The sequence below is a fragment of the Ovis canadensis genome, chromosome 14 (genome assembly GCF_042477335.2).
Source record: "Ovis canadensis isolate MfBH-ARS-UI-01 breed Bighorn chromosome 14, ARS-UI_OviCan_v2, whole genome shotgun sequence".
Classification (NCBI taxonomy): domain Eukaryota; kingdom Metazoa; phylum Chordata; class Mammalia; order Artiodactyla; family Bovidae; genus Ovis; species Ovis canadensis.
This window is the reverse complement of record NC_091258.1, coordinates 38,736,462-38,764,174: the sequence shown is the minus strand read 5'-3', so window position 1 is coordinate 38,764,174 and position 27,713 is coordinate 38,736,462. Positions and strand designations below refer to the sequence as shown.

The window sequence follows — 27,713 nt, the reverse complement described above, 5'->3', positions numbered from 1 at the left end:
GACACCGCTCCCTGGAGCTGCCCAAGAGAGGGGCTGAAGATTCCCATGATCCTCGGGACCCTCATTGGAATGGGGACTCATCCCAAGGCCTGGGGAGCCGGGTACAAGCCAGAGCTGGCCAAACCAGGGGAGCTTGGATGGGGGCTCACAGCACCCTGATAGAGGCAGGGGGACACTCTGCCTGGAGTAAGGTGGGAGAGAGACCTTCTCTGTGGGAAAATTGGAGAGATTTCATGGGAGACACGATAACTGAGCCCCTGAGAATATCACTAGATCAGAGAATTGGGGAACAGAGGGGTAGGGTGATCGGTGGCAATGGCCTGGAGGCTGTACCACGTGGAGAATGTTCCTAAAATGACCAAAGGCCAGCAAGGCTGGGGCAGAGGCAGCTCTGGGGAAAGTGGTAAAGCCAAGGGACACAAGATGTGCCCAGAGAGGAGCTGGACCTTAGATGGATCAGCCTCCGAAACTCAGGTGGCACTGCTAACAATAATAACAAATATGAATGATAGCGGTAACCATGCACTGAGCACTTACCCTCTGCTGAGCCTCTTTATAACCAGTCCATTCTAAAGGAGATCAGTCCTGGGTGTTCACTGGAAGGACTGATGCTAAAGCTGAAACTCCAGTACTTTGGCCACCTCATGCGAAGAGTTGACTCATTGGAAAAGACTCTGATGCTGGGAGGGATTGGGGGCAGGAGGAGAAGGGGACGACAGAGGATGAGATGGCTGGATGGCATCACCGACTCGATGGACGTGAGTTTGAGTGAACTCCGGGAGTTGGTGATGGACAGGGAGGTCTGGCGTGCTGCGATTCATGGGGTTGGAAAGAGTCGGACACAACTGAGCGACTGAACTGAACTGAAGCCTCTTTATATGGATTATTTTATTTACCCTCCTAAACAGGTATTACTATTGCCCCTGTCTTACAGAGGGAAAACTCAGGCGCAGACAGGTGGAATGGTTTTCTGTGGTCACACAGCTGTCAAGTGGCAGGGCTGGCATTTGAGCTCCAGCCGTCCAGCTCTGGAATTGAACCATTATTTGTGTAAGAAATGAACAGAGGGCAGAGGGCCCCCCTCGGAGAAAAGGGATCTGGCTCCAGTTCCCGCCCTGTGATGTTCAAAGTCACCAAAATCTGTCTGATGGCCCGGAGCCAGTCACTGAGACCCCGTCCCAGCCCACTGCTCCAGCGCCAGATATGCCCAGAGCACAAGACACCAAGAGCCAGAGCAGGTGGCTGTGTTGGGAAAGAGAAGTGGCTATGCAGGCAGGACTGGCATTCCTCCTGCTGGTCACTCAGCACGCACAGTCCTGGAGGCAGGGCCTCTCCATCTGGTGTGTCATCTCCTCAGACAGGCGACCGCAGCATCTCCATTGGTTTTGGACCCACCGGCTTCTGATGTGGGCCAACATCGCCCCCTGGTGGGAAGCCTGGGAAATGCGCTGGCTTCAGGAGTGGTCTCCATCAGGACCAGTCAAGGGCAATGGTGATTCTCTACAACAGTGACAGCTAACATAGCAAATAAGGAGAAAACAAGAATGTGCAGCATGACAAGAGACTTGCATAATTTATACCAATTTATAAATACTGTAGGCGCCTCCCAGCTCCAAGAGTATAGACCAACAAATGTGAGATTTAGAACACACATCCTCACACCTACCAGGGGAAATTCAAACCTGCCCAGTCCTCAAAATGCCTGGCCACTGGAGCTCAGGTGGAGGGGAACGAGGCACTCCCTTCCCACCTCCAGGAAGTCCTATGGCCCCAGTCACTAGTCTAAATGGCCTATAGGGGCCTGGGGAGCACTGGAGGAGGAGCCTCTGGGCAGGACAGGATCTTCTGGTCTTCAGGAAAGGTGGGCTTGGAGTTAGTCCACATAATCTGGGAGCAAACGGAAAAGAAACTTCGGACACAGGCTGATGAGGTCTCAAGCACTAGGTGGGTCTCTAAGCACTGGGCTGGGGACTCCCGGCCTGGGATGACCCTCTCCCCAAGGAAGGAAGCAGAGCCTTTCCAGCTGGTCAAGACCCTGCCCCCAGCTGCCCTAGGCCAGCTGCCCCACCCTACTATGACCTCTTCCTCCTTGGTCTCATTCAATCTGCATAGAGCTCTGGGACAGGGCAAGACCAGAGTCATCTGTCCCCAGGTCACAGATGTGCAAACCGAGGGTCAGTGAGAAATGACAGGTCCAAGGTCAGATAGCGAGACTCAGAGCCAGGCGCTGAAACATGACCTTTTGACTCCGCGACCAGTGCTCTGGTCACAGGCCTGGCCAGCTGGGCCGAGGCACCAGGGGCGAGCTGACTGCCCCCACGTGGGGCTGACCTGCCTCGGAGCAGAATGCCAGAGGAGGTAGAGCAGCATCCTGCCCTCTGGGCCTGGGGAAGCTGCGGAGGTGGAAAAGGCCCCCAAGAGGTGACAGTGGCCTCTGGCCTCCAGCATCGGGCCTGCCATCTTCTCTTCTGCAGGCAGCCAGAGAGGCTGGGAGCTCCAGGCCAGAAGTCCAGGTCGTCCAGGCTACTGCACCATCTGGGAGGAGGTGAACACCTCCATCTCTGCCTCGGCCTCTGCCTCTGAGCGGCACCTCTGAGAGCAGAACCACAGGAAGAGGAAGAAACCTGCAAGAAAAGACCGGTCAGTGGGAGCACGGAGCTGCCTGGGGCCTCCCTTCAAACCCAGGCGCCTTCTCGGTCCGGGTGAGCCGGGCCTCCCTGAGGCCCAGGAGTCATGTTCAGAAGCCCTCACTCTAGGAAGTCAAAAGGGATGGAGTACAGGAGCTGGAGGTCCAGCTGCAAGCCCATAGGTTGCCTTTGTGCAAATTACAAGGTGGTGCCCCCTCTCTGTGGGCTGGCGTAGCCCCAAACCAGCCTGTTTGGGGCCAAACTTCAGCCCCTGACTTGCCGCCTTGACCTGGAGCCCTTCAGCAGTAGACCAGTACCTGCTGTCCACCACCCAGCCCCCAGGGGTTTCCTCCTCGCCGTCCACAGGCCCTACCGTAGAGCGAGTTGAAGATGGTGAAGAGGAAGAGCTGGGGCAGCAGGAAGACACTGAAGGAGAAGAAGGCCAAGGCCCAGGTGGTGCCCAGCAGCACGGTGAGGCCCAGCACGGTGACGGCGTCCCGGCAGGCCCGGGTGCCCGGTGCCTTCTCCTGTGCCCGCAGTTTGTTCAGGACCCTCAGCGCCCAGGCCAGCACCACCAGGTTGAAAAGGGACGTGAGGCCACCATAGCCCATGACCAGGACACCGTGCACCCAGGGGCTCTGCACCCAGCACCTGCAGGGGAGGGGTAAGTGCCGGGGTGGGTATGGCTCCCAAGGCCCGAGGCGGGGAAGCCACGGTCTCCTAGGCCTCTGGACTGTCTCCTGAATCCTGTCCCCATCATTTCTTGCCTGACTGCACACACGGCAAAATCCTGAACCTGGCTTTCCAGGGCGTGGGGGTGGGTAAAAAATGGGTGAAGTGGGTCAAAGGTACAAACTCCAGTTATAAAATGAGTAAGTCTTGGGGATCTGATGTACTAATGATGGCTACCATTAGTAATACTGCATTGCAGGGGAATTCCCTGGCAGTCCAGCCATCAAGGGTCTTTCTTGGAAAAGACCCTGATGCTGGGAAAGATTGAGGGCAGAAGGAGAAGCGGGTGACAGAGGATGAGATGGTTGGGTGGCATCACTGACTCAATGGACACGAGTCTGAGCAAACTCCCAAAGACAGTGAAGGACAGGGAAGCCTGGCATGCCACAGTCCATGGGGGTGCAAAGAGTTGGACATGACTGGGCCACTGAACAACAACAACCACCAGCTGTTAAGACTCCATGCTTCCACTGCAGGGGGCACAGGTTCAATCCCTGGTCCATGAACTAAGATCCCACGTGCTGTGAAGTGCGGACAAAAAGTTAAAAATAAAATAAAAATAAATAATACTGCATTGCATATTTGAAAGTTGCTAAGAGAGTAGAGTTCTTACTGCAGAAAAATAAATTCTATAACTACATATGGTGACGGATGTTAACTTATGCTGTGTACCTGTAATTAATATAGCGTTATATGTCAAGTGTTATATGGGCTTCCCTGATAGCTCAGTTGGTAAAGAATCTGCCTGCAATGCAGGAGACCCCGGTTCAATTCCTGGGTTAGGAAGATCCACCGGAGAAGGGACAGGCTACCCACTCCAGTATTCTTGGGCTTCCCTGTGGCTCAGCTGGTAAAGAATCCACCTGCAATGTGGGAGACCTGGGTTTGATCCCTAGGTTGGGAAGATCCCCTGGAGAAGGGAAAGACTACCCACTCCAGTATTCTGGCCTGGAGAAGTCCACGGACTTTATGGTTATAGCAGAGTCGGGCACGACTGAGCGACTTTCACTTTCACTATATGTCAATCATACTTCAACTTTAAAAATAAAACATGTAAAAAATTTTTGTAAGAATACATACATATGTAGCAAGGGTGTTTTAAATGCAAGTGAGTGAAAGTTGCAAAATCCAGGGTAAGAGGAGTCGGGGAGAGGTGAGAAAGACTCAGGAGAAGCCAGTTCTTAGCTGGGGGGGCTCACTAACACCTCTGCATTGACCCACCTCCTGTCCTATGGAAGTGTCACTTCAGTTATTTTGCCCACGTCAGCAAATTATATAATAAAACACACATTCAAAGAGTCCTAAGTCACACTTCCTCAGAGAAACCACCCGACCCTCACAGTGAGAGGAATAAACCTCACCTCAGCCTCACTCTCAAAAGTCCTCTCCAACACCACAGTTCAAAAGCATCAATTCTTTGGCATTCAGCTTTCTTTTTTTTGAACTGTGGTGTTGGAGAAGACTCTTGAGAGTCCCTTGGACTGCAAGGAGATCCAACCAGTCCATCCTAAAGGAGGTCAGTCCTGGGTGTTCATTGGAAGGACTGATGCTGACACTCCAATACTTTGGCCACCTGATGTGAAGAACTGACTCTTTGGAAAAGACCCTGATGCTGGGAAGAAATGAAGGCAGGAGGAGAAGGGACAACAGAGGATGAGATGGCTGGATGGCATCACCAACTCGACGGACCTGAGCTTGAGTGAACTCTGGGAGTTGGTGATGGACAAGCAGGCCTGGCGTGCTGCGATTCATGGGGTCGCAAAGAGTCAGACACGACTGAGCGACTGAACTGAATTAAAAAGCCCCGCACTGTGCCCAGAACCCTCACTTCCCGGAGGCTGGGGTGGGCAGAGGTTGGGGAGCAGGGAGTCAGGCTGCCTGTGACCAAGTCCCACCTCTGCCTGCCCCCACTGGGTCTCCCTGGGCAGGGCTCCTCAGCTGCCTGTGCCTCGGTTTCCCTGACAGTAAACAAGGCTGACAATACCACCTGCTCCCGCTGTGAGGATCAGTCAGCCCTGAGCAGGCCTGAGCTGATCTCAGTCAGGAGAGGAGAAAGGCCACATGGCCATCTGCTGGTGATGGGTCTACAGGGGGTTATTAAGCTGTTCCTTCCATGTCGCCTGTTAGAAACATTTCATCACAAGGAAAAGATTAATGTCCTAGGGCACAGGAAGGAGGGGCAGAGTCTGTTCCTCAGAGCCCCCCAGAGACCCCCCTCCCCCCCACACATACGCTGTGCCCGGTCCCTGGGTTGTTCCCGGCCCCACAACACTCTCTTCTCCGACCAGGAGGGTTTGAGGGCTGGCGGTGCCATCCTACGCCCAGGTCGGGGGTGGGGAGGAGCCAAGAGAGTGAGTGAAGCAAGGTGATGAGGAGAAAGGAGAGTCGGGTACAAGCTGAGCTCCACCGCAGAGCCTGAGAGCTGCCGGAGCGTGTCTGGCCGACAGCTGCCAGGAGGCAGATGCTTTCTAAAGTTAGCTGGCGGCGATGTAATAACTCATCCAGCCGGAGACCTTGAGGATCCAGCAGAAGGGGCGAGGCAAAGCCCCCTGGAAACCACACCCTCTGGAAGCCGCAGCCCCCTCCCGGACGCCCCCCCCACCCGCAGCCAGCACCCCGCCCACAGGTCGCCCCATCTAGAGCCCGAGGACCTAGTCACCCTGCTGCCAGAGCCAGGGAGCCTGCCGCAGCCTTGAGCGCACTCACATTGACATGGTCTTGAAGCCCGTGCTGTTTCCCTGGCTGTCGGAGAGCTGGATCCTGCAGGGTCCGTAAACTGAGCTCTTGATGGCAAGAAGGAGCAGCACTAGGAAGGCCGGGACCCCTGAGGAGTGGGACAGAGGCTCAGAGTCCTGTCAGGAGATCCCAGAGATGCGCTGCTATAACAGTTCTACTGGGCAAGTAGTGGGGAAGGAAGGAGACTGCTCTGAGCCCCCGGCCGCTGTCAGTGTGGTCCAGACTCAGAGGAATTAGCCCGCCTAGCGGCCTTAGAGAAGGCGATCTTCCTAGGGAGTGCAGTGGTAAAGAATCTGTCTGCCAATGCAGGAGACGTGGGTTCGATCCCCGGGTCAGGAAGATCCCCTGGATAAGGAAATGGCAACCCACTCTAGTATCCTTGCCTGGAAAACCCCATGGACAGAGGAGCCTGGTGGGCTGCAGTCCATGGAGTCGCAAAAGAGTCGGACACAACTGAGCGCCCATGCTCGCACACACGCTTAGAGAAGGCTGATATGAGCGAGGGCTCTAGGGTGGGATTGCAGCTGTAGCAGCAGTGGCCCTGCTCGGAGGGTGTGGCTGGGAGGTAATTGGAGAGAGGATTTGGGAACTGGTGAGGAAACAGAGAGGCTAGGGGTGCTGATGACCGTGGTACTAGAGATGGTGGTGAACACAAGGATGAGGATGGTGGTGGTGATGGAGGCGGAGGCGACGGTGGAGGTGATTGATGATGGTACGGAAGATGGTAAGGAGAGTTGTTCTGGAGGTGGAAGTGGTGATAATAGTCATGTAGGAAGTGGTGGTGGGTGTTGGCAGGGATGGTGACCGTGGTCATGGCAATGGAGGAGAAAGAAAAGGACAGAGGGGACAGACACCCTAGACCTGCGGGAAGCCTCAGGAAGCAAGAGGGCAGGGAGACGGTGCTCACCCCAGCCCACGGCACAGAGCTTGAGCACGTATCGGCGGATGTAGATGTTGTAGACGCGCCCCAGTAGGAGGTAGAGGTTGAAGCCTTCAATGGCCATCCAGGTGAGGCAGCTGAGCAGCGCGTAGTGCAGGGTGGCGGCCAGCGCCACGCACGCTGCCCCGGGCACTGGGGGCGTGGCCAGCACAGGGCTCAGCAGGAAGGCGATGTTGAGGAGCAGCACGGAGGCATGCAGGTTCATGTGGATGCGTGTTACCGAGTCACTCTGCTTCCTGCGGGTGGGAGCATGGCCTTCCGTGACCTGGATGTCCCCAGGCAGCGCTGCTCCCTGGGCTCATAGACACTTAATGACTGGGACACAGGTCAAGAGGGGCAGGGACCCAACAGCAGCCACACACAATGAGGCTGGTCTCCTGACTCCACTCCAACCCCATCCCGCCTTCTGCCTTCCGGGAAAGCCCACCTGACTCTCGCGGGGCCAAGTAGAAAAGAAGGAGGCATTCTGGGCAGCAGTGGATGGGCAGGCCCAGCATGAGGGCAGGGGAATACCTGGCCTGGACGTGCAGCAAGACAGTGAGCAGCGAGGCCACGATGGAGATGCTGCAACCCACCAGGGAGATGTAGGTGAGAGGCGCCAGCAGCTCTGCAGGGATAGGGGCCTGGGAGATTTGCTGTGGGGGAAAAGGCAGGGGCAGAAGCATGGAAATGCCCTCCCCTGCCTGAATCAAAGACCTGCCAAGACTTCAGCTCCAAGCCTCCATCCCCTACAATCCCATCCGCGATCCTGATTTGAAAACAGTCGTGGCAGACACAGCGGATTTTCTGTCTCTCGACTCCCACCTCTCCTTCCTCCCCACCTTCCCTCTCTTAGGCACTGGGGTGGACCCTCCCCTGCTCCTGCTGTGTGCAGTCAGGGCACCAGGCCTGGCCTATCAGAGCCCTCCCAGAGCCCACAGTGATTGGCTAAGGGATGGGCATGTGACACACTCTAGGCCTATGGGACTCAGTCCCAAGATTTTGGCTGGCAGAATTGGTAAGAAACCTGAACCCTAGTAGGACCTACAACAGGAAACACTAGCAGCCGTATTATTATTCCGTGGGGCGAGCCTGTCTGAGAACTAAGCTAGCACAAAGCAAGCGCAGTGGAGAGACTGAGGTAGAGTCCTGTCTTGGTGATATTGAGTCCCTGGATCAAGCCATGCCTGAAGCCTAACCCGGCCTTTCAGGGAACATGAACTCATAAGTTTCCTCCCCCCTCCCCAATTAAGTCCCTTTGAGTTGAATTTCTGTCCCTTGCGCCAGCTTTTACCTTTCTGCTCTGTCCTAGATGTGGGGCCCTCTGCACCTCTGACCACCCTCGTCCAGACTGGATGCACACATACCATAAGAACAGCAAAGTAGGTGAGGTGGTTGCAGCGGCAGAGCACCTGGGAAGGTGTGGGCCGCTCCGTGCGACAGCCCTCGGGGCTCCAGGCCCCCCACTGGTGCTTGCTGGCTCTCTCCTTCCAGAAGACACAGGTCACTGTGTAGCCTTCCTAAGGGGAAATGCTGGAATTGGGTGCATCCGAGGGGTGGTGGGGAAGGGCATGGATCAGGGTCTGGAAATTGTGGGGTCAAACGTGACTCAGCTGCACCCTTGTCAACATTTTACCAGGCACCAGCTGTGCTTTAGCATCAGACAGACCCAGATTCCAGCCCTACCTCCACCCTGGACTCTGAGAGAGACCTGGGAAAGTCACAGAGGTTCTCTGAACCTCAGTTTATTCATCTGCAAAATGGGATCATTTATACTCAAGATACAGGCTTCCCGGGTGGTGTTAGTGGCTAATGCAGGAGACATAAAAGATGCAGGTTCAATCCTTGGGTCAGGAAGATCCCCTAGTGGTGGGCATGGCAACCCACTCCAATATTCTTGCCTGGAAAATCCCATGGCCAGAGGAACCTGGCAGGCTATAGTCCATAGAGTCGCAAAGAGTCTGGCATGACTGAAGCAATTTAGCACGCATACTCAAGTCACACGGATGGTGGGGTCATCAAAGACAATAAGGAATCTTGAGTACCCAGCTCTGGCCAATACAGCAGGTACTCTATGATCAACTCTCCCATTTCCCCTCCTCCCCATGGGGAACAATGATGGTCCAGACCCGTCCCAGTGAGGGAGAGAGTCCTTTACAGACAACCCTGATGCCAAGCCGTGTGGTTGGAGAGGTGAGGGAAGTGAAACAGGCATGCCATGGAGACCCGCAGAGGAAGGGGTGGAGGGGTCCTGAGAAGGGAAGGGACAATGAGGACTGAGGCCTTAAAGGACGCATCAGATTTTCTCTAAGTGGAGCAAGGACATATTAGGTGGAGGGAACTGCAGGGGCAAAAGCTCAGAAGAATGAAATGAAATGTTGATGGAGACATTGGGAGTGCAGAGCAGTTCTGATGAGACTGGGTGAAGATAGGGCCAGAGTGTAGGAGCTCTGGGCTTTGCAGGAATGCCATCAGGGCTTTTGCCCACCCAGCAGCCCTTCTTCCTTCTTTTGGCATCAACATCTGTACTTTCCTTAAGGACCCACCCCTCTCCCAGTGACAGGTCATATAAATCCAGCCCAGTCCCTGGGCCATGTGAACACAGCCTGGCTAGTCCACCCCATCCCCCTGGGAACAGTGATGGTTCAGGGATGGACACATGATGCGACTGGACCTTTTGGATCTGTTATGGGATCCTGATTTGCACTGGCAAGAAAGAGCCCCCTGAGAAGAGGGGAAGGAGGTCCAGCACTTCAGCTGCCATCTTGCCACAGAATGGAAAGCCAAGGCAGGAAACCGCTGCTGAGAAATGGACACTGAGCCATTACGGCACCATATCTGCTCCTGGATCCAGCTGTACCTGAAGCAGTCCTGGACATTTCATGGACAGGAGGCAATAAATTCCCTTTTGTGTTCAACCTGGCTTGAGCTGGTTTTCTATCATTTGTGATTCAAAGAATCCTGACCAATGAGTGACTAAAAGCTTCTCTCTCATTTCTTTGGCAGGAATTTTCAAAACATTTCAAAATTTAAAGCAGTTTGTTTCTAAGATAGTTCCACAGGGCTGGGTTTGCTCAAACCAACATTCAACGGGATAGCTACAAGAGGATAGGGATGGGCTGGAAATGGGGGTGTCCCCCAACAATACCAGGCTTTGGTTGTGCCAGAAGCTGATGTTCACTGGTTCGCTGAGGTTGCTCACGTATCCATGGTTCAGCTGGGCCCCCAGAACATAGTTGCTAAGCAGAGATGAATTGATGTCTTTCTGGAAGGTCAAGAGAAGGAGGGCTGACTGGAGGGAACAGAAGGAGACCCTGGATGAGGTCCGAGAGCCCCCTTCCCCAGCCCCTCCTCCCTGGATGAGAACAAGCAGCATGGCATTCATGTGCACAGCTGTGCCAACCTGCTAGGCTTTGCACGTGCCGCCCCTTTCACCTGGAGCCCCGTCTCTCATCACCTCCACCCTCACTTCCCATCTGTTAAATGGATTCCAGCCTTGTACCCTCCACCTCACCCTACCCCAACTCACTGTCAAAGCCAAGCTTAAAAGGCACCTCCTCTGGAAGCCCTCCTGGATTGCTAATTGGGAACCATCCTGACCCCACCCTGACTCATTCATCCCTTTGAATCTATGATTATACTTAACCTTGAGCTAAAATTAAGTCTCTAAGGTCCTGGTCTAATTGTTGAGATAGAGAGTTCTCTGAGGACAAAGATCTTGTGACCTACTTGTCTGCCTCCCGTTTAGGGACAGGCGCATACACAGAAGATTTCTTAAGTCTCATTTGCATATTATAATAGTGCCTTCCTACTATTCTGCTCAAACGAAGGCCCAGAGAGGGGTGCTGACTGGCTGAGGTTGCAGATGGCCAGGAGGAGACATGGATGCCTGCACTGCCCCCTGGAAGGGGTCAGCACCCACCCTGCATGGCCCACCAGCCGGGGCTAACCTGGAAAAAGCGGGTGCTGGAGAAGTAGATACAGATGAGACGAAGATCCCCAGAGCGTGTCCTGCAGGCATTCTGGGTCAGCTCGGCCGGGAACTGCATGGCGTGCTGGGGCTGGGCCTGCAGAGGGCCAGAGACAGGCTGGGCCCCATGTCCACAGTCCTCCAGACCCACAACACCTTCACTGTTCCCCACTCTCTGGGGAGCTCTCCCGGCGCTCCCAAGCACTTCCTATCTTGGAGCCTCCATGCACAGAACCCTCTCCTGCCAGGCTGCACCTCCACCCAAACTTCCCGAGAGCCTAGGCCTTCCCTTCAGGCTGTTCTGGTCTTGAGCTGGGGTCTTTTCTCCCACTCAAGTGGGGCCCTGAGGATGGAACATCAGCACCCAACACCCAGGCATTCTGCAGGAATCACACCAGGGCCCTCACAGGGGGCTACCTCACCCCAGGAACCTGCAAAAGCAGGAAATCAACCCTGAATATTCATTGGAAGGACTGATGCTGAAGCTGAAGCTCCAGTACTTTGGCCACATGGTGTGAAGAACTGGTTCATTGGAAAAGATCCTGATGCTGGGAAAGATTGAGGGCAGGAGGAGAAGGGGATGAGAGGACAAGATGGTTGGATGGCATCACTGACTCAAGGGACATGAGTTTGAGCAAACTCAGGGGGACAGTGAAGGACAGGGAAGCCTGGCGTGCTGCAGTCCATGGGGTCACAAAGAGCTGGACACAACTGGGTGACTGAACAACAGCTCACAGCTATTAAGGCAGAGTCCAGAGCCCAGGCTGGTGGGAAGGCGGGTGATGGGCCCTGGGGAAAGTCTAGACCTTCAACCCCTGGAGCATTTCTGGGGTAGAGGCTCTGAATACCCTCAATCCCTGGGCATCTCTGACCTGGGGGACCTTCTCCACAGCGGCACTGCTCAGAGAGAGGCCAGTAAAGTTGCAGTTCAGCTTGAAGGCCAGTGCCTGGATGATGTGTGTCTGCAAGGTGAGGTTGTGGCCCCCGAAGCTGGCATTGAGCAGCCTCAACTCTAGGCCATGAACGAGCCTGAGGGTGAGAGAGACAGCCAGATCCCCAGGTAAGGATGGAAGCAAGAGGGACCCTCCACAGCCTCCCCGAATCCCACACCCCTGTCACTCCCACCTCCAAATATCTGCACACACAGTGTTCCTGGCACACCCTTACCTCTCCACCCCGCCCATCTCCTTCTCCCATTAACTCTTGCTTGGGTCCCATTTTATTGCCACCTCCTCCAAGAAGCCTTCCCTGGCTGCTCCCCACTGGCTGAAATGCCCCACAGTCCCTACACTTCCCTGTTAGGTTATCAGCATTGGCCTGTCACCCTGAGCGCCTAGGGTTTTGAGTCAGAGACCTCGGAGAGCCCAGTCCATTCTTGGAGCCCCTTCCCAGAAAAATGCACAGAGACCCACGATTCTGCACTGGTCTCATGGCGCCCACGGCTAAGGGCCCCCAGCCAGACAGCAAACTCAGTGAGAACAGGGGCGCGTCCATCCCACAGCTCCAGAGCTTGGTGCCTGGCACACAGCAGGTACTCAGTAAATGAGTGTTGAATAAATGAATAAGCAGTCTATACTGGAGTGCCCCTGGGCCACCGAGTCAAGATACAGGCTGGGGGTGGAGGCAGAGGGGACTCTGAGAAGGCGAGGAGGGATGCCTGACTCACTCAGCAAAAGACGTGTTGCTCCTCCTCTTAGCTGCCGCCTCCATTCTCTTCATCCAGTCCAGGGTCTCCTGGGATGCCTCTGCGAGGAACGAGTCCAACAACCGCCTCAGCCTCTGTCCACAGCTGTCCCCCCAGCATCCCCCACCGCTGGCCATCCCATGGCCTCTGGCTCTTCTGCCCCAGGGCAGAAGTGCCCTCTTTTCAATCTCCCTTGGTTTGAGGCCACCCCAGCTTCACATCAAAGTCAGAAGTCCCGGCTAGGATGTTTCTTGCACCTCAGGGAAGCCCTCTTACCTGCCATCCTGCTCTGAGACGCCAAGAGGCACAGGTAGAGGAAAGGGGCCCAGCAGCAATCCATGTTGTATATCAAATCTCCTCCAGGAACTGGCTCCCACACTGGAAAACGTGCATGTCTCTGTGACCACAGTAAATGAGCCTCCTCTCACCCTAGGCATCTGGCCTGTCCCTAGATTAGTAGGGCAGCATCTTACCTGATCCTCACACTCCTGCATTCCACAGATGCGGAAACCGCAGCTCACAGAGCAAGGGGCTTACTTCGAGTGAGGCTGCCTGAAGCCAGATCTCCTTGAAACCTGAATCCTGGACCATTTTTACCAAGCCTGCCATTTGCAACTCTGTCTGAGTCACTCCCTCCTCCCCAAAAAAGGTCTCTCTGGGGGCCTCCCCAGGACTCTGACCTCACCCATGGGAAAGTTGGGAGTTGCTTGTCATTCACCCTGTCCAGCCCTGTCATTCACCCACCATGTGACTTTGGGCAAGAATCTGTCCCTCTCTGATGAAACTGCCAGCAGCAGCCGCTGTGGGGAACTGGAAAGTTAGAAGGGAAAAAACAAGAACGAAGAGTCTGGGGAGAAGGATAGCTTTGATGATAATCATGGATGGTCAGAGGCCACCAAGAATCACGGCAGCTGGAGGACAGCAGGAGAACCACTGCCTTTGTCCACAAAGAATTCCTCCAATGCCCATTGTAAAGTAGAATGTGATTCGAACATATTGTTAAGTACGCTATTCAACATTTGCTTTGAAACCTCATCTTCCTTTTCACCTATTTTTGTGACTGCCAGAAACCACAGCAGCTGCTAGTTATGAATTAAGATGTCAGGCTCAAATTTTTGAAAATAAATCCAATGATTTGGTTTTTTTTAAAAAAAGGATCTTGTCCCTTTCTGCCATAATTCCCTCAGTTTTAAAATGAATGGGCCAATTTCTGCTTAAACATAGCAAATTTATGTCTGCCCCTGAAGCTCCACTAAAATGAGACTGAATGGGACATCCCTGGCGGTCCAGTGGTTGAGGCTCTGTGCTTCCAATGCAGGGGACATGAGTTCAATCCCTGGTTGGGAACTAAGATCCCACATGTTGTATAGTGAGGCCAAATATTTGTTTTAATTAAGAAAAAAAAGAAAACAAATTTCTAAAAACTAAAAAAAAAAAATGAGAGAGAATGAATAAAACAGACACAAAGCCACGAAACACAGGACAATGGGAAAGAAGACAGCAGCAGATGAGAGATCTCACTAAGACTTTGGCAGTCACGAAGCAGGTGGCTGTCTGGTTTTAAAAGAACAAAAGCAGGCCATGAAATGTTGAACCCAAGTGCTTGCGTCAGGGAGGAGTACAGGCGGTGTGGGATCAGTGAGGGACAGGGAGAAGGCAGCGAAGTCAGCTACGGGGGAACTTAGGAACTAGAGGCTTTGGAATCTCTGAAGGTGGGATGGAGGGTGAGGTTAAACGGGGTGGGAGGGGGTGTGGGGTGGGGGTTGTTGGTTGTGAATCTTTAAAATGACCAGCTGGGTCTCCATATCTCCTCTGTCACCTGGAACATCCTCACCACCTTCCCCTCCCCAACCCTGTCCCAACTCAAAGTACGTTCCCTGGAGACAATGCACCAGAGAGAATCGGAAGGGTCCCATTCTGTGGAGTGCCATCCTGGTACGGGAAAATGAAGCCATACGCCCTCTCCACCGCCTCCTCCAATCAGCCTCCGGAAGACTGCAGCAGCCAAGTAATGATGCTCCAAGGCAGGAGAAAATTCTTCTCTGAAGAACCAGTCATGCCAAGAAAATTATCCTCTAGTTACTGACATTTTGGTGCTCCTTAATATAACAGCCTAGACCAAACTTAAGGTGAAGCTTCACCAGCCACCAAGCCCTACCAGGAAATTAAGTTCTTAGTGCTCAACCAAGGATCCCTCAGTTCAGTTAAGTTCAATTCAGTCACTCAGTCATGTCGGACTGTTTGTGACCCCATGAATTGCAGCACACCAGGCTTCCCCGTCCATCACCAACTTCCAGAGTTTGCTCAAATTCATGTCCATCAAGTCGGTGATGCCATCCAGCCATCTCATCCTCTGTCGTCCCCTTCTCCTCCTGCCCCCAATCCCTCCCAGCACCAAAGTCTTTTCCAATGAGTCAACTCTTTGCACGAGGTGGCCAAAGTACTGGAGTTTCAGCTTTAGCATCATTCCTTCCAATGAACACCCAGGACTGATCTCCTTTAGGATGAATTGGTTGGATCTCCTTGCAGCCCAAGGGATTCTCAAGAGTCTTCTCCAGCACCACAGTTCAAAAGCATCAATTCTTCGGCGCTCAGCTTTCTTCACAGTCCAACTCTCACATCCATACATGACCACTGGAAAAACCATAGCCTTGACTGTATGGACCTCTGTTGGCAAAGTAATGTCTCTGCTTTTGAATATGCTATCTAGGTTGGTCATAACTTTCCTTCCAAGGAGTAAGCGTCTTTTAATTTCATGGCTGCAGTCACCATCTGCAGTGATTTTGGAGACCAAAAAAATAAAGTCAGCCACGGTTTCCACTGTTTCCGCATCTATTTGCCATGAAGTGATGGGACCAGATGCCATGATTTTAAGCCAACTTTTTCACTCTCCTCTTTCACTTTCAACAATAGGTTTTTTAGTTCCTCTTCACTTTCTGCCATAAGAGTGGTGTCATCTGCATATCTGAGGTTATTGATATTTCTCCAGGATTTTTAAACATACACCTTTCTCAGGAAGCTGCTGGAGGATGTGTTCCACAAAATGAGAGAGTAAATCATGAAAGAACACATAGGGTACAGGAAAACCTGCCAGAAGAGACGTGAAGCTACTCCCCAGAAAATGCATGATGAGAAGGCCCAGGCTGATGGCTGGACAGCAGGCCTAGGGCGCATGCCGTCCAGATGGAAGCAGAAGACAGAAAGTTTCCAGGAGGGAGGTCTCAATGGGTAAAAGAAAGAGGCAAATATACAGATTGTCTGACAGGTCTGAAGACATAGGAAAATTATTTTGAGAAATATCTTACAGAAAGCTTGCAAATGAAAAGTAAAAAAGAAGCAATTAACTTCAGGAAAACCAAGTTGTACAGGAGAGAAAACGTAATCTTGCTACACAAATGGACATAAAGTATAAGATGTTTATAGCATTATAAAACCTGTTTTTTATTTGGCTGTGTCACTCTGCATGCCAGATCTTAGTTCCTTGACCAGGGATTGAACCCCAGGCCCTAGCAGGGAAAGTGCAAAGTCTTAAGCCCTGAACTGCCAGGGAATTCACTATATTTTTTAAATTGTATAAAAACCACATAAAAATGATTTTGACTTCCATTTATGATGTAGAGAGCCACAAGAGAACATCACTCCCATCTTGACCATGGAAAAAGCCAAATGATGTACAAAACTGGTTTTTTGAGTCTGTTCGAGAACTGAAGTCACAAAATAATCAGATAAACTGGTTTCCAATGGTTGATAAGCCCTTCAAGGATGAGGTGTTTCACCTCAGTGGTTGCCAAAAAAAGCAGATGAGAACAACTGATACCGTAATGGATTCTTTTTTTAACTTTTTATTTTATATTGGAGTATCGCCAATTAACAGTGTTGTGATAGATTCAGGTGGACAGCAAAGGGACTCAGCTATACATAGACATGTATCCATTCTCCCCTAAACTTCTCTCCCATCCAGGCTGCCACATAACACTGAGCAGAGTTCCCTGTGCTATATCTGCTGAGCTAAGTCACTTCAGTTGTGTTCGGCTCTGTGCGACCCCATAGACAGCAGCCCACTAGGCTCCCCCATCCCTGGGATTCTCCAGGCAAGAATGCTGGAGTGGGTTGCCGTTTCCTTCTCCAATGCATGAAAGTGAAAAGTGAAAGTGAGGTCGCTCAGTCGTGTCTGACTCTTAACGACCCCATGGACTGCAGCCTACCAGGCTCCTCTGTCCATGGGATTTTCCAGGCAAGAATATTGGAGTGGGGTGCCATTGCCTTCTCCCCTGTGCTATATGGTAGGTCCATACTGGTTATCCATTTTATTTTTTCAATCATTCAGAAACATTGTTTAATAATATTCTTATCAAAATAAAGCTTACAGAAAAGTTCACAAATCATGCATCTTGGTGAATTATCACTTGGGTTTCCTGGTGGCTCAGGCAGTAAAGGATCTGTCTGCAATGCAGGAAACCTAGGCTCGATCTTTGGGTCAGGAAGATCCCCTGGAAAAGGGAATGGCAACCCACTCCAGTATTCTCGCCTAGAAAACTCCATGGACAGAGGAGCCTGGTGGGCTACAGTCCATGGGGCCGCAAAGAGTTGGACACGACTGAGCAGTTAACACACTTTATCCATTTCAAGTATAGCAGTGTGTACGTGTCCATCTCAAACTCCCTAACTAGCCCTTCTCCCTTTCCTTCCCCTCTGGTAACCACAAGTTCGTTCCCTAACCTGTGAGTCTCTTTCTGGTTTTCAAGTAAGTTCATTTGTATAATTTCTTTTTAGATTCTGAATATGAGGGGTGGCATATGATCTTAGTGAATTCTTAAAGGCTGAGTATGCATGAGAATGCCAGTTTAAAACCACTGAGAGCCCCAGACACAAGGGGAGTCTATATCCGCTTGACCATTTCTTCCCACAGTCCTCTGCTGGTGCTCGTGAGAATGACTGGGGGTGGGGCAGGGACCTGAGAGAGCCCCTGTGGTGACATGGGCGTGCTGAGGTTTGAGGGTGAAGCCTATACGAGCCCCAGGCCATGCGTGAGTATGTGATGGTGACTGGCTGCTGCGACAGACAGACATCTGTGCCCTGGCCTTGCCGTGATGAGACCCTCATCCATAGGTCCTGACTTGTTATAAGGAGAAGGTCTGCTGCCTCACGGAGAAGTGAAAAAACCCAACAAGAGTTTTCTCTGGCAGTCCAGTGGTTAAGACTCCACACTTCCAATGCAGGGGCACAAATGTGACCCCTGGTCAGGAAACTAAGATTCCACATGCAGCACAGTGCAGCCAAATAAAAACCACCTACCCCAGACCCTGCACAGACACTAAGCAAAAACTGCCACTGGTACGGAGTAGCCAAACCCACTAGTGCCCAGGACTCTGCACTGTTATAAAACAAGGGGCTGCTCCTGCTATGAGAAAGGCAGGACCTTCATTCACACCTAGGACGCCTCCACCAATACATGGCAGGGTTTGGGCTCCATGAGGGTGAAGGAGAAGAAGTCAGCCAGCACTGAAGAAGAGGCAGAAGTAGCCAGTCACTGAATGAGAAACAGGAAAGCTAAGAAAGCCCCAGTCGTGGGGCTCAGGCACAAGGCTATCTAAGACTGAAACTTAGAGCAAGAGAACCAGAAATCTACTGCTTCCATCAAAAATTTTGCACCAAGTAATAAGCAACAGCTGTCTACCACTGGCAAAGGGGCCAGAACACAAAGAAAGATTCCCTCTGTGTTGCATGCATGCAAGGATGAAAGTGGAGTAGGATTACCGAGAAAATCCATGTGGGACTCAAGGGCTCACACTAAGCACAGAGTAATGGAGAAATATGATGCTTATGCTGCAGAGAGGTACCTGCAGCAACAAAACTGTAACCCAGATCGACCTCAGACTGCACTGACTCAGTGAATGCCTCTACTTAAGCCATGACACAGGAAAGACGCCCACTTCTAGGCATAATTACCATTTTCCTCACTACTGTGCTTTCACACAATGCCTTGGTATTCAGTCAAAGCTTATAAATCAAGAAGAAAGAAACTACTCATTGTCAAAAGATAAAAGAGACAAGAGAAGCAGAGCCAGAGATGACCAAAATGTTAAAACTATTAGCGACTTAAAGATACATGAGTATGGAAAAGCAGGGGGTGGAAAGGTATGCTCCTAAGGACAGATGGGAAATTTCAGGAGAGCAATGGAAACTATTAAGGAGAGTCAGGTAGAAATGAAATACTCAATATCATTGATAAAGAATTTCTTCAATTGTGAAGTGAAAAAAAGTAAAAGTGTTAGTTGCTCAGTTGTGTCCAACTCTTTGAGACCTCATGGACTGTAGCCTGCCAGGCTCTTCTGTCCATGGAATTCTCCAGGCAAGAATTCTTGAGTGGATTGCCATTCCCTTTTGCAGGGGATCTTCCTGACCCAGGGATGGAACCCAGGTCTCCTGCATTGCAGGAAGATTCTTTGCCATCTGAGCCATTGAAGGCCTATTAATCAGCAAACCAGATACAGCAACGTAATCAGTGAATTTGAAGATAGAACAATATAAATAATCTGAACTGAAACACAAAGAGTAAGAAGAGCCAAAATAAAACTCAAAACAGTAGGACAAGAGCGGATGGTCTAATAAACATGTAATTTGAGTCCCAAAAGGAAGAGAAAGAACATAGAAGAAATATTTGAAGAGATAATGGCTGAAATTTTTTCCAAAATTAGTGAAAGACAACATACTACAGACCAGAAGCTCTACAAAACTCAGAATAAATATAAAGAAACCATACCTAGACACATCATAGTCAAACTGATGCAAAACCAAAGATTAAAAAAATCTTGAAGGCAGAGAGAAAATGAAACAATAGATACAGAAGATAAGAAATAAGAACTACAAGAGAGTTCTCAAGAAACTATACAAACCAGAAGATAACACAACTACGTATTTCAAGAAAAACGTGTCAGCCTAGAATTTGATGTCCAGTGGAAATATGTTTCAAAAATGAAAACCAAATAAGAACTATTTCAGATGACCAATGGCTTAAAAAATTCATTTCCAGCAGCTGTGCTGGGCTTAGTTGCTCAGTCATGTCTGACTCTTTGCAACCCCATGGACTGTAGCCCACCAGCCTCCTCTGTCCATGGGGATTCTCCAGGCAAGAGTACTGGACTGGAATGCCATACCCTCCTCCAGGAGATCTTCCCAACCCAGGGATCAAATTCAGGTCTCCTGCATTGCCGGTGGATTCTTTACCATCTGAGCCACCAGGGAAGCTTAAGAATACTGGAGTTGGTAGCCTCTCCCTTCTCCAGGGGACCTTCCCAACCCAGAAACTGAACCAGGGTCTCCTGCATTGCAGGCAGATTCTTAACCAGGTGAGCTATCAAAAAGCCCCATTTCCAGCAGACCTGCACTAAAAGAGATATTAAAGGAAATTCTTTTGGCAGAAGAAAATTTATACCAAATGAAAACATGGACCTACACAGAGAAATAGAGTGTTGAAACTGACAAAAATATGTCAAATACAGAATGAATTTTCTCAATTTTAACATCTGTCTAATGTAAAAATGGCGACACTATATTGTGAGGGCTCATAATACATGCCGAAATTTTAATGCACCACAAAAAAATAGCACTATGGGCAGAAACAACACCAAAAAATCACCTATATAAGGAAAAAGTGGATAGCTTGAATTTCATCAAAAATTAAAACTTCTAATCTTTGAAGATCATTGCTAAGAGAGTGAGAATAAAAATCATAGACTGAGAAGAAATATTTGAAAACACAAACTTGAAAAAAAAAGTGCATCTGGACTATACTGAGAATTCATAAAACTAAACAAGAAGACAAATAACCCAATAAAAAATGGCCAAAGATTTAAACAGTCCCTCAGCCAAAGAAGATACACAGATGGCAACAAGCACATGAAAAGATATTCAGTATCACTAGTCATTGCTGCTGTTGCTGCTAAGTTGCTTCAGTCGTGTCCAACTCTGTGCGACCCCATAGACGGCAGCCCACCAGGCTCCCCCATCCCTGGGATTCTCCAGGCAAGAACACTGGAATGGGTTGCCATTTCCTTCTCCAATGCATGAAAGTGAAAATCAAAAGTGAAGTCTCTCAGTCGTGTCTGACTCTTTGCGACCCCGTGGACTGCAGCCTACCAGGCTCCTCCATCCATGGGATTTTCCAGGCAAGAGTACCGGAGTGGGGTGCCATTGCCTTCTCCACGGAAAGGGAAATAAAACCATAAAGAGAAGTCACTACACACCTTCTGGTGTAGCTAAAATCAAAACGACCGGTAATATCTTGTGTTACCGAGAATATACAACAGCTGAATTCTTATGCATTGATGGAAGGAATGTAGAATGGGACAGCTACTTTGAAAAGGGGCTTTCCTGGTGGCTCAGCAGTAAAGAATCTGCCTGCAATGTAGGAGTCTCAGGAGACATGGGTTCAGTCCCTGGTTTGGAAAGATCCCCTGGAGGAGGGCATGGCAACCCACTCCAGTATTCTTGCTAGAAAATCCTATGGACAGAGGAGCTTGGTGGGCTACAGTCCATGGGGTCACAAAGGGTTGCACATGACTGAAGCAACTTAGCATGCACGCAGGCAGGCAGTTTGAAAAATCTGAAAACAATACCAACTTCTATCAAGAGAATTCCCTGGTGGTCCAGTGGTTAGGACTTGGTGCTTTCACTGTCAAGGGCATGGGTTCAATCCTGGTTGGGAAACTAAGATCCTACAAGCTGCACAGCACAGCCAAAAAAAGTTGCATCCAATGGTGAAAGATAAACAAACTGTGGTATATCCATGCTGTGGAATATTATTCAACAATAGAAAAGAGTGAGCTGCTGACATAGGCAACAAATGGCTGAGTCTCAAAATCATTATGATAAGTGAAAGAAGCCAGACAAAAAGGATTATGTATTTTATGATTCCACTTATATGATCTTCCAGAAAAGTAAAAACTTCCTGTTAGAGAACACATCCATAGTTTCCATGGGGTGGGAAAAAGGTAACTGACTATAAAAGAAGCCAAAGCAACTTTTCAGGGGGATGTGCTCCACTCAATGGCTCAGTCGTGTCCAACTCTTTGTGACCCCATGGACTAAAACTCACCAGGCTCTTCTGTCTCTGGAATTCTCTAGGCAAGAATACTGGAGTGGGCAGCCATTCCCTTCTCCAGAGGATATTCCCGACGCAGGGATTGAACCCGAGTCTCCTGCATCTCCTGCCTTGGCAAGCAGGTTCTTTACCACTGAGCTACCTGGAGAGTGGGGATGGAAATACTCTATATCTGGATTGGGATAGACATGTATGTAGGACTCTATGTATTTGTCAAAACTCATCAAACTACTCTCCAAAAGTGTGAGTTTAGAAAACTAGTAGGTGAAGCATCCATAAACCAAATTTTTGAGAGTCAAGCCAAAAATATAGTGAGAATATAGGGGAGAGGAAGTAGAAAGGTGTGGAGAGGATAAGAAAGCTAACCTTCCTCCTTCACGGAGGGAGAAAGTCACCAGAAAGGCCCCACAGAGTTCCAGGAAGGGAGAACCACAGAACTCAAACACAGAACTTCTAGACCTGTTTGATGGTAACGGCAGAGAGAAGTAGTGAAGAGCATGACCTTTAATTTTGTTTTCTTTCTTTTTTTAAATCTTTTGGCCGTACCACTTGGCCTGTGGGATCCTAGTTCCCCAGGGCTCAAACTTGTGCACCCTGATGGAAGTGCAGTCTCAACCACTGGACCACCAGGGACATCCCCATGACCTTTAATTTTTCCACCATTGGATTTGCAAATACCGTATTACCCAGTGAGAGACAAGCACGCCCCACTCCCCATGAGAGTGTCAAGAGTTCAGCCTTTTCAAGAGAATCATTTGACAACACATACTTTTCATTCTGAATAGCCTCTGATCCAGGAAACTCATTTTTGTGAATTTATCCCATGTAAATAAGAGGGCAAGCCAGGTAAAATACATAGAAAAGTATTTATGATACCATTGTTAATCATAAAAAAGCAAAAACTATGTAAATGTTATTCCTCAATAGAGGAATAGTTACAAAAATTACAATCCAATGCCACTCTGGAAAAGTTTGGTAATATCTTATAAAACTAAACATGTACCATATGACCCAGCGATCACACTTTTGGGCATTTAACCCAGAGAAATCAAAACTCATGTTCACACCAAAACTTGCATAGGAGGGCTTATTTGCCATAGCCTCAAACTGGAAGCAACCCCAATGTGCCTTCAATGAGTGAATGGTTAAAAAAGCTCAGGTACATTTGTACCATGAACAACAACTCAGCAATTGGAAAAATATATTGACACACAACTTGGATGGGTCTCTAAGGAATCATGCTGGGGTGCGGGGGGCAGGGGCGGGAAGCCAGTCTAAAAATGCTGCATATTCTATAATTTGATTTATTTGACATCCTTGAAATAAAAAAATTACAGAGATGGAGAACAGATCAGTAGTTGCCAGTGGTTTAGGGACTGGCGATGCTTCTGTAAAGAGGGAGCACTAAGAAGCCTTGTGGTGATGGGAAGTTTTGTATCTTCATTGTTATACAAGAATCTACACTTCATAAAATTGCATAGAATTAAACACACACACACACACACGTCAGTGTATAAAAACTGATGAAATCTGAATAAAGGTTGTGAATTGTACCAAAATCTATTTCCTGCCTCTGGTGTTGTACCTTAGGTATGAACGATGTTACCATTGAAGCAGATTGGGTGAAATGCACACAAAAATTTGTGTGCACATTTTTTGCAACTTCTTGCTAATTTATCATTTTTTCAAAATTAAAAGTTAAATATAGTACAATGGATTGCCATTTCATACTAAGAATTGTGATGTAAACAGCCACATAGACGAGGAGCACAGAATATCATTGAGTGGGATGCCATGCCTGCTGCTCAGCTGTATTCGACTCATTTGCAATCCCATGGACTGTAGCCCACCAGGCTCCTCTGTTCATGGAATTCCCCAGGCAAGAATACTGGAGAGGGTTGCCATTTCCCTCTCCTGAGGATCTTCCCAACCCAAGGATTGAACCCTCAACTCCTGTGTCTCCTGCACTGGCAGGCGGATTCTTTACCACTGTGCCACCTGGAGAGCCCATCGAATGGAAAGGGCAAGTTAAAAATAGCTCGTGTAACATAATCACTGTGGTATTTGAACTTCTTCACTGAGGTATTTGAACTGTGGTGTTGGAGAAGACTCTTGAGAGTCCCTTGGACAGCAAGGAGATCCAACCAGTCCATCCTAAAGGAAATCAGTCCTGAATATTCATTGGAAGGACTGATGCTGATGCTGAAACTCCAATACCTCCAGATGTTGTTAACACCTGCCTTACTTGCTGCATGTGCAACTTCATTATCTGCCCATTTTTGTATAGGGTTAGACTCTTCCTTATCAACCTCTAGAAACTCTTTATATAATAGGGAAACTAGCTCTTTGTCTATTATATGAGTTGCAAATATCTTTCCTCATTCATCATTTGCCTTTTGACATTATATATGGTCTCTGTTTTTTTTTTTTTTGCCAGGTATCTTTCTTTATTTAATATAAAAATTTTCTATAATAAAAATTACCAGTGTTTTCTCCTTGGGCTTCTGGATTTTGAGTTTTAGGTAGAAAGACCTTCCTCATTCCAACATCATAAAGGAATTTGCCTAAGATTCTTCTAATACTTTTAAGGTTTCATTTTTTTATACTGGAATCCCCAGTCCATTTGTGTTGATCCTAGAGTATGCAATATAGATTCAAATTTTTTCCTGGTGGTTACCCATTTGTCTTAACACTATTTTTTTTGCTGCATCACGTGGCTTGACTTGTATGATCTTAATTCCCCAACCTATGCCCCTGCAGTGGAAGCACAGAGTCCTAACCACTGGACCCCTGGGGAATTCCCTTAATGCTATATATTAATATGTATGTTTATTTTTGTTTTAAAAGAGAATAAAGACTATGGAGTCAGAGCGTTGGGTTCTTATTTGTTTGGCTATTAGGTTAATATTTGAGTTTTAGGTAAAAAGACCTTCCCCATTCCAACATTATAAAGGAATTCTCCTAAGTTCCTGCTAATACTAATACTTTTAATGTTTCATTTTTTAATTTTCTTTTGGGCAATTCACTTACCCTCGCAGAACCTCAGAGATGGAAAGAAATGATTTAGGGGGACAAAGGAAACCACTGAATAAGATCATCTGGAATATTTCTGGTGAGAAAACTGAGAACCCAAGAATGCAGAAAAGATTCCCTTGGAGTACAGATGGGGAAACAGGCTCAGCCAGTGATGTGGACTTGACCTCCAGGGTCTGGACCCTAAGACTGGGTCCCCAGGCCCTTGGTCATGCTGCTGCCAGACAGACAGAGGGAAGAGGAGTTTAAGGAAATTAAGGCCAAAGCAGAAGCAATCCCTCCCCCAAGCACCCAAACAGCAGCTGTGGTTTCCATCCCCTTTCCCAGGAGCAAACCACAATCTTCACTTCTGCTTGCGACCTCCAACATTCCCCTCCCCATCCTTTCAGAGAGACCACCACTCACCATTACCCCACACCCTCAGCCATCTCATTCTCATTCAGCCATCTCAAATAGCACAATTCACCATTTGAGGCCTTATAGGAAATAAGAGGGGGCTTCCCACATGGCGCCAGAGGTAAAGAACCCACCTGCCAAAGCAGGAGACTCAGGTTCGATCCCTGGGAGGGGAAGATACCCTAGAGGAAGGCATGGCAACCCACTCCAGTATCCTTGCCTGGAGAACCCCATGGACAGAGGAGCCTGCTGGGCTACAGTCTATAAGTTTGAACAGAGTTAAACACGACTGAAGCAACTTAGCACACAGCACAGGAAATAGGACTCCCTTACCTGAGTCCCAGGAAGGTTCCGCTTGACAGTGGCAAAACTGAATACCACACAAGCATTTGCCTGGTGTTCTTCTGCGGCCAGTGGGCAAGCTGAAACACAAACCCAGACTCCAAGTCAAGTGCTCTCCCCTGAGATATGATGCAGCTTCTAAAAACTGGCTGGGGGGCTGAGTTGCTACCAGGAAGAACAAAACCCTAATCAGGTCAACAGAACATGAGGGGACAAGTGGTGCCAGAACAGAGCCTTTGGGAGATGTAAATTCTATAACCAGTTCCGGTATTCAGCGCCTGAGCTGTGAGGTTAGGCAAGGAACTTGACCTTTCTGTGCTGCACGTTTTCTCAACTGTAAAATGAGGCCAAGGTCATCTATTTCCTAGGGCACGCGTGCTAAGTTGCTTCAGTCGTGTCTGACTCTTTGAGACCCTGTGGACTGTAGCCTACCAGGTTTCTCTGTCCATGGGATTCTCCAGGCAAGAATATTGGATTGCCTATGCCCTCCTCCAGGGGATCTTCCCGACCCAGGGGTTGAATCCACATCTCTTATGTCTCTTGCATTGGGAGGCAAGTTCTTTACTTCTGGCACCACCTGAGAAGCACGTTTCCCAGGGAGAGAGACTCAAACGACCATATCCATGATCCACACTCCTGGGAATCTGAGGCTCTGACCCAGATTCCCAGCCAGAAATACACTTAGCAAGAGAACCCCTGCCTTCCTCTCCCTCTCCAGAGCTGGCTGTGTACCCCAAAGCCCACCCTCTCCCCAACAGTACCAGAGCCCACTGAGCCAGTGTGCTCCTGGGTAGGGCCCCATGTGCTCCTCCCAACAGCTGCTCCTGCCAACCACAGACTGGAATTCCCACCTCCGCATCCCCCACGGCCTGGGTGAAAGTGAACCTGTGGTCTCTGCAGGGAAGTCCTGACAGCTGCTATTATTTCCCAACAGGAGGTCCCACAAGGGCCCAACAGGGGGGGTCTATGACCCAATCAGATCCAGAGCCTTTGCCTGAGACACACTGTCCCCAGGCTCCAGTCCAGGTCACTCAGAGGAACTGCGCCTGCTCTGATCTGCCCAACATCAACTCTGTGCCAGCCCCTCACCCCTGTCACCTGAGATGCAGTCTACTGGACTAGCCCCATTTTACAGATGAGGAAACTGAGGTCGAGAAAAGCAAAGTTCAATGACTTGCCCCAGGCCACAAAGCGGGTAAGGGGAGGAAAGGTTTGAACCCAGAGCCTAACTACTCCTTAATTGAATCATCTATTTTTCAAAAACATAGATCTCAACAACAGATACTCATTTATAACACAGGGAACTATATTCAAAATCCTATGATAAACCATCTTGGGAACTTCCCTGATGTCTGCTGGTTAAGAATCTGCCTGCCAATGTAGGGGACACAGGTTTGATTCCTGGCCCAGGAGGATCCCGCATGCCTGGGGGTCAACTAAGCTGGTGTACCGCAACTATTGAGGCTCATGCGTCCCAGAGCCCATGCTCTCCAACAAGGGAAGCCACCGCAATGAGAAACTCGCGTACCACAACCAGAGTAGCCCCTGCTCACTTCAACTAGAGAAAGCCCACGCGCAGCCAAAAACGAACTGATTAATTAACTTTAAAAAACCATAATGGAAAAGAATACTTGAAAAATAATGCATATATAGCTGTAACAGAATCACTTTGCTGTATAACAAAAGTTAACATGACATTGTAAATCAAATATACTTCAAGTTAAAAAAAAAAAAAGAAATATGTCCCCACCACCACTGGAAAACAAAAGAAAGCCAAAAACATAGATGGCTACAGTCCTGAGATTAGGAGTTGCCATCAGAGGCCCAGGAACCGGTGAAGGGAAGGCAGGTGAGCCCCACCTTGCTGCTCCGGCGATGTCACCAGCCCAACAACCACCCAGGGAGGGGTGCGCCCAGTGCCCGCTGGGGACCCAAGGGTCAGGACAGAGTCTAGGAAGAGCGGGTCATGGAGAGACACAGACAGAGGGGCTGACCTGTGTGGCTGCTGCCGTCTCGATGCAACGCCCGCGGCCTTCTGCAGGAAGAAGGGGAAGTCGGGAACCTTTGCACTGTGGGCAGGCGGCCTCTGCTCGTTCACCCGACTCCAGCACAGCACATGCCCCCTGCACTTCTTCTTTCACTAGAAGAGGCCCGTTTGTTTCATCCGAGCT

The 27,713-nt window shown here is 49.6% G+C and overlaps 1 protein-coding gene across 6 annotated transcripts; it reads right to left on the bottom strand.

The window, feature by feature from the left end:
* Window positions 1–873: 873 nt before the first annotated feature.
* ADGRG5 (adhesion G protein-coupled receptor G5) lies at window positions 874–27,713 on the bottom strand. 6 transcript variants are annotated; one of them, XM_069552853.1, is made up of 13 exons: window positions 27,537–27,713; window positions 25,534–25,622; window positions 12,945–13,046; window positions 12,651–12,729; window positions 11,857–12,013; window positions 10,965–11,081; window positions 10,163–10,279; window positions 8,382–8,534; window positions 7,549–7,670; window positions 7,003–7,271; window positions 6,066–6,183; window positions 3,001–3,278; window positions 874–2,624 (listed from the first exon to the last, which is right to left on the bottom strand). In XM_069552853.1, the coding sequence occupies exons 3-13, from the start codon at window positions 13,006–13,008 to the stop codon at window positions 2,524–2,526; spliced, it is 1,575 nt and encodes a 524-aa protein (XP_069408954.1). In that variant the 5' UTR covers window positions 13,009–13,046; window positions 25,534–25,622; window positions 27,537–27,713; the 3' UTR covers window positions 874–2,523. The 6 variants fall into 6 exon arrangements, with proteins under 6 accessions (XP_069408954.1, XP_069408958.1, XP_069408955.1 ...); XM_069552857.1 differs by having other exon boundaries at window positions 10,163–10,306; window positions 27,537–27,660; XM_069552854.1 differs by lacking the exon at window positions 25,534–25,622 and having other exon boundaries at window positions 27,537–27,704.

Excerpts from the sequence above, each read along its gene's own strand:
- ADGRG5 (XM_069552857.1), bottom strand. The coding sequence starts at position 13,008 with ATGGATTGCTGCTGGGCCCCTTTCCTCTACCTGTGCCTCTTGGCGTCT. Across the intron at positions 10,307-10,964 it reads CCAGCACCCGCTTTTTCCAG|TCAGCCCTCCTTCTCTTGAC; the intron begins GTTAGCCCCGGC and ends TGTTCCCTCCAG. Across the intron at positions 3,279-6,065 it reads GGCTTCAAGACCATGTCAAT|GTGCTGGGTGCAGAGCCCCT; the intron begins GTGAGTGCGCTC and ends CCTCCCCTGCAG.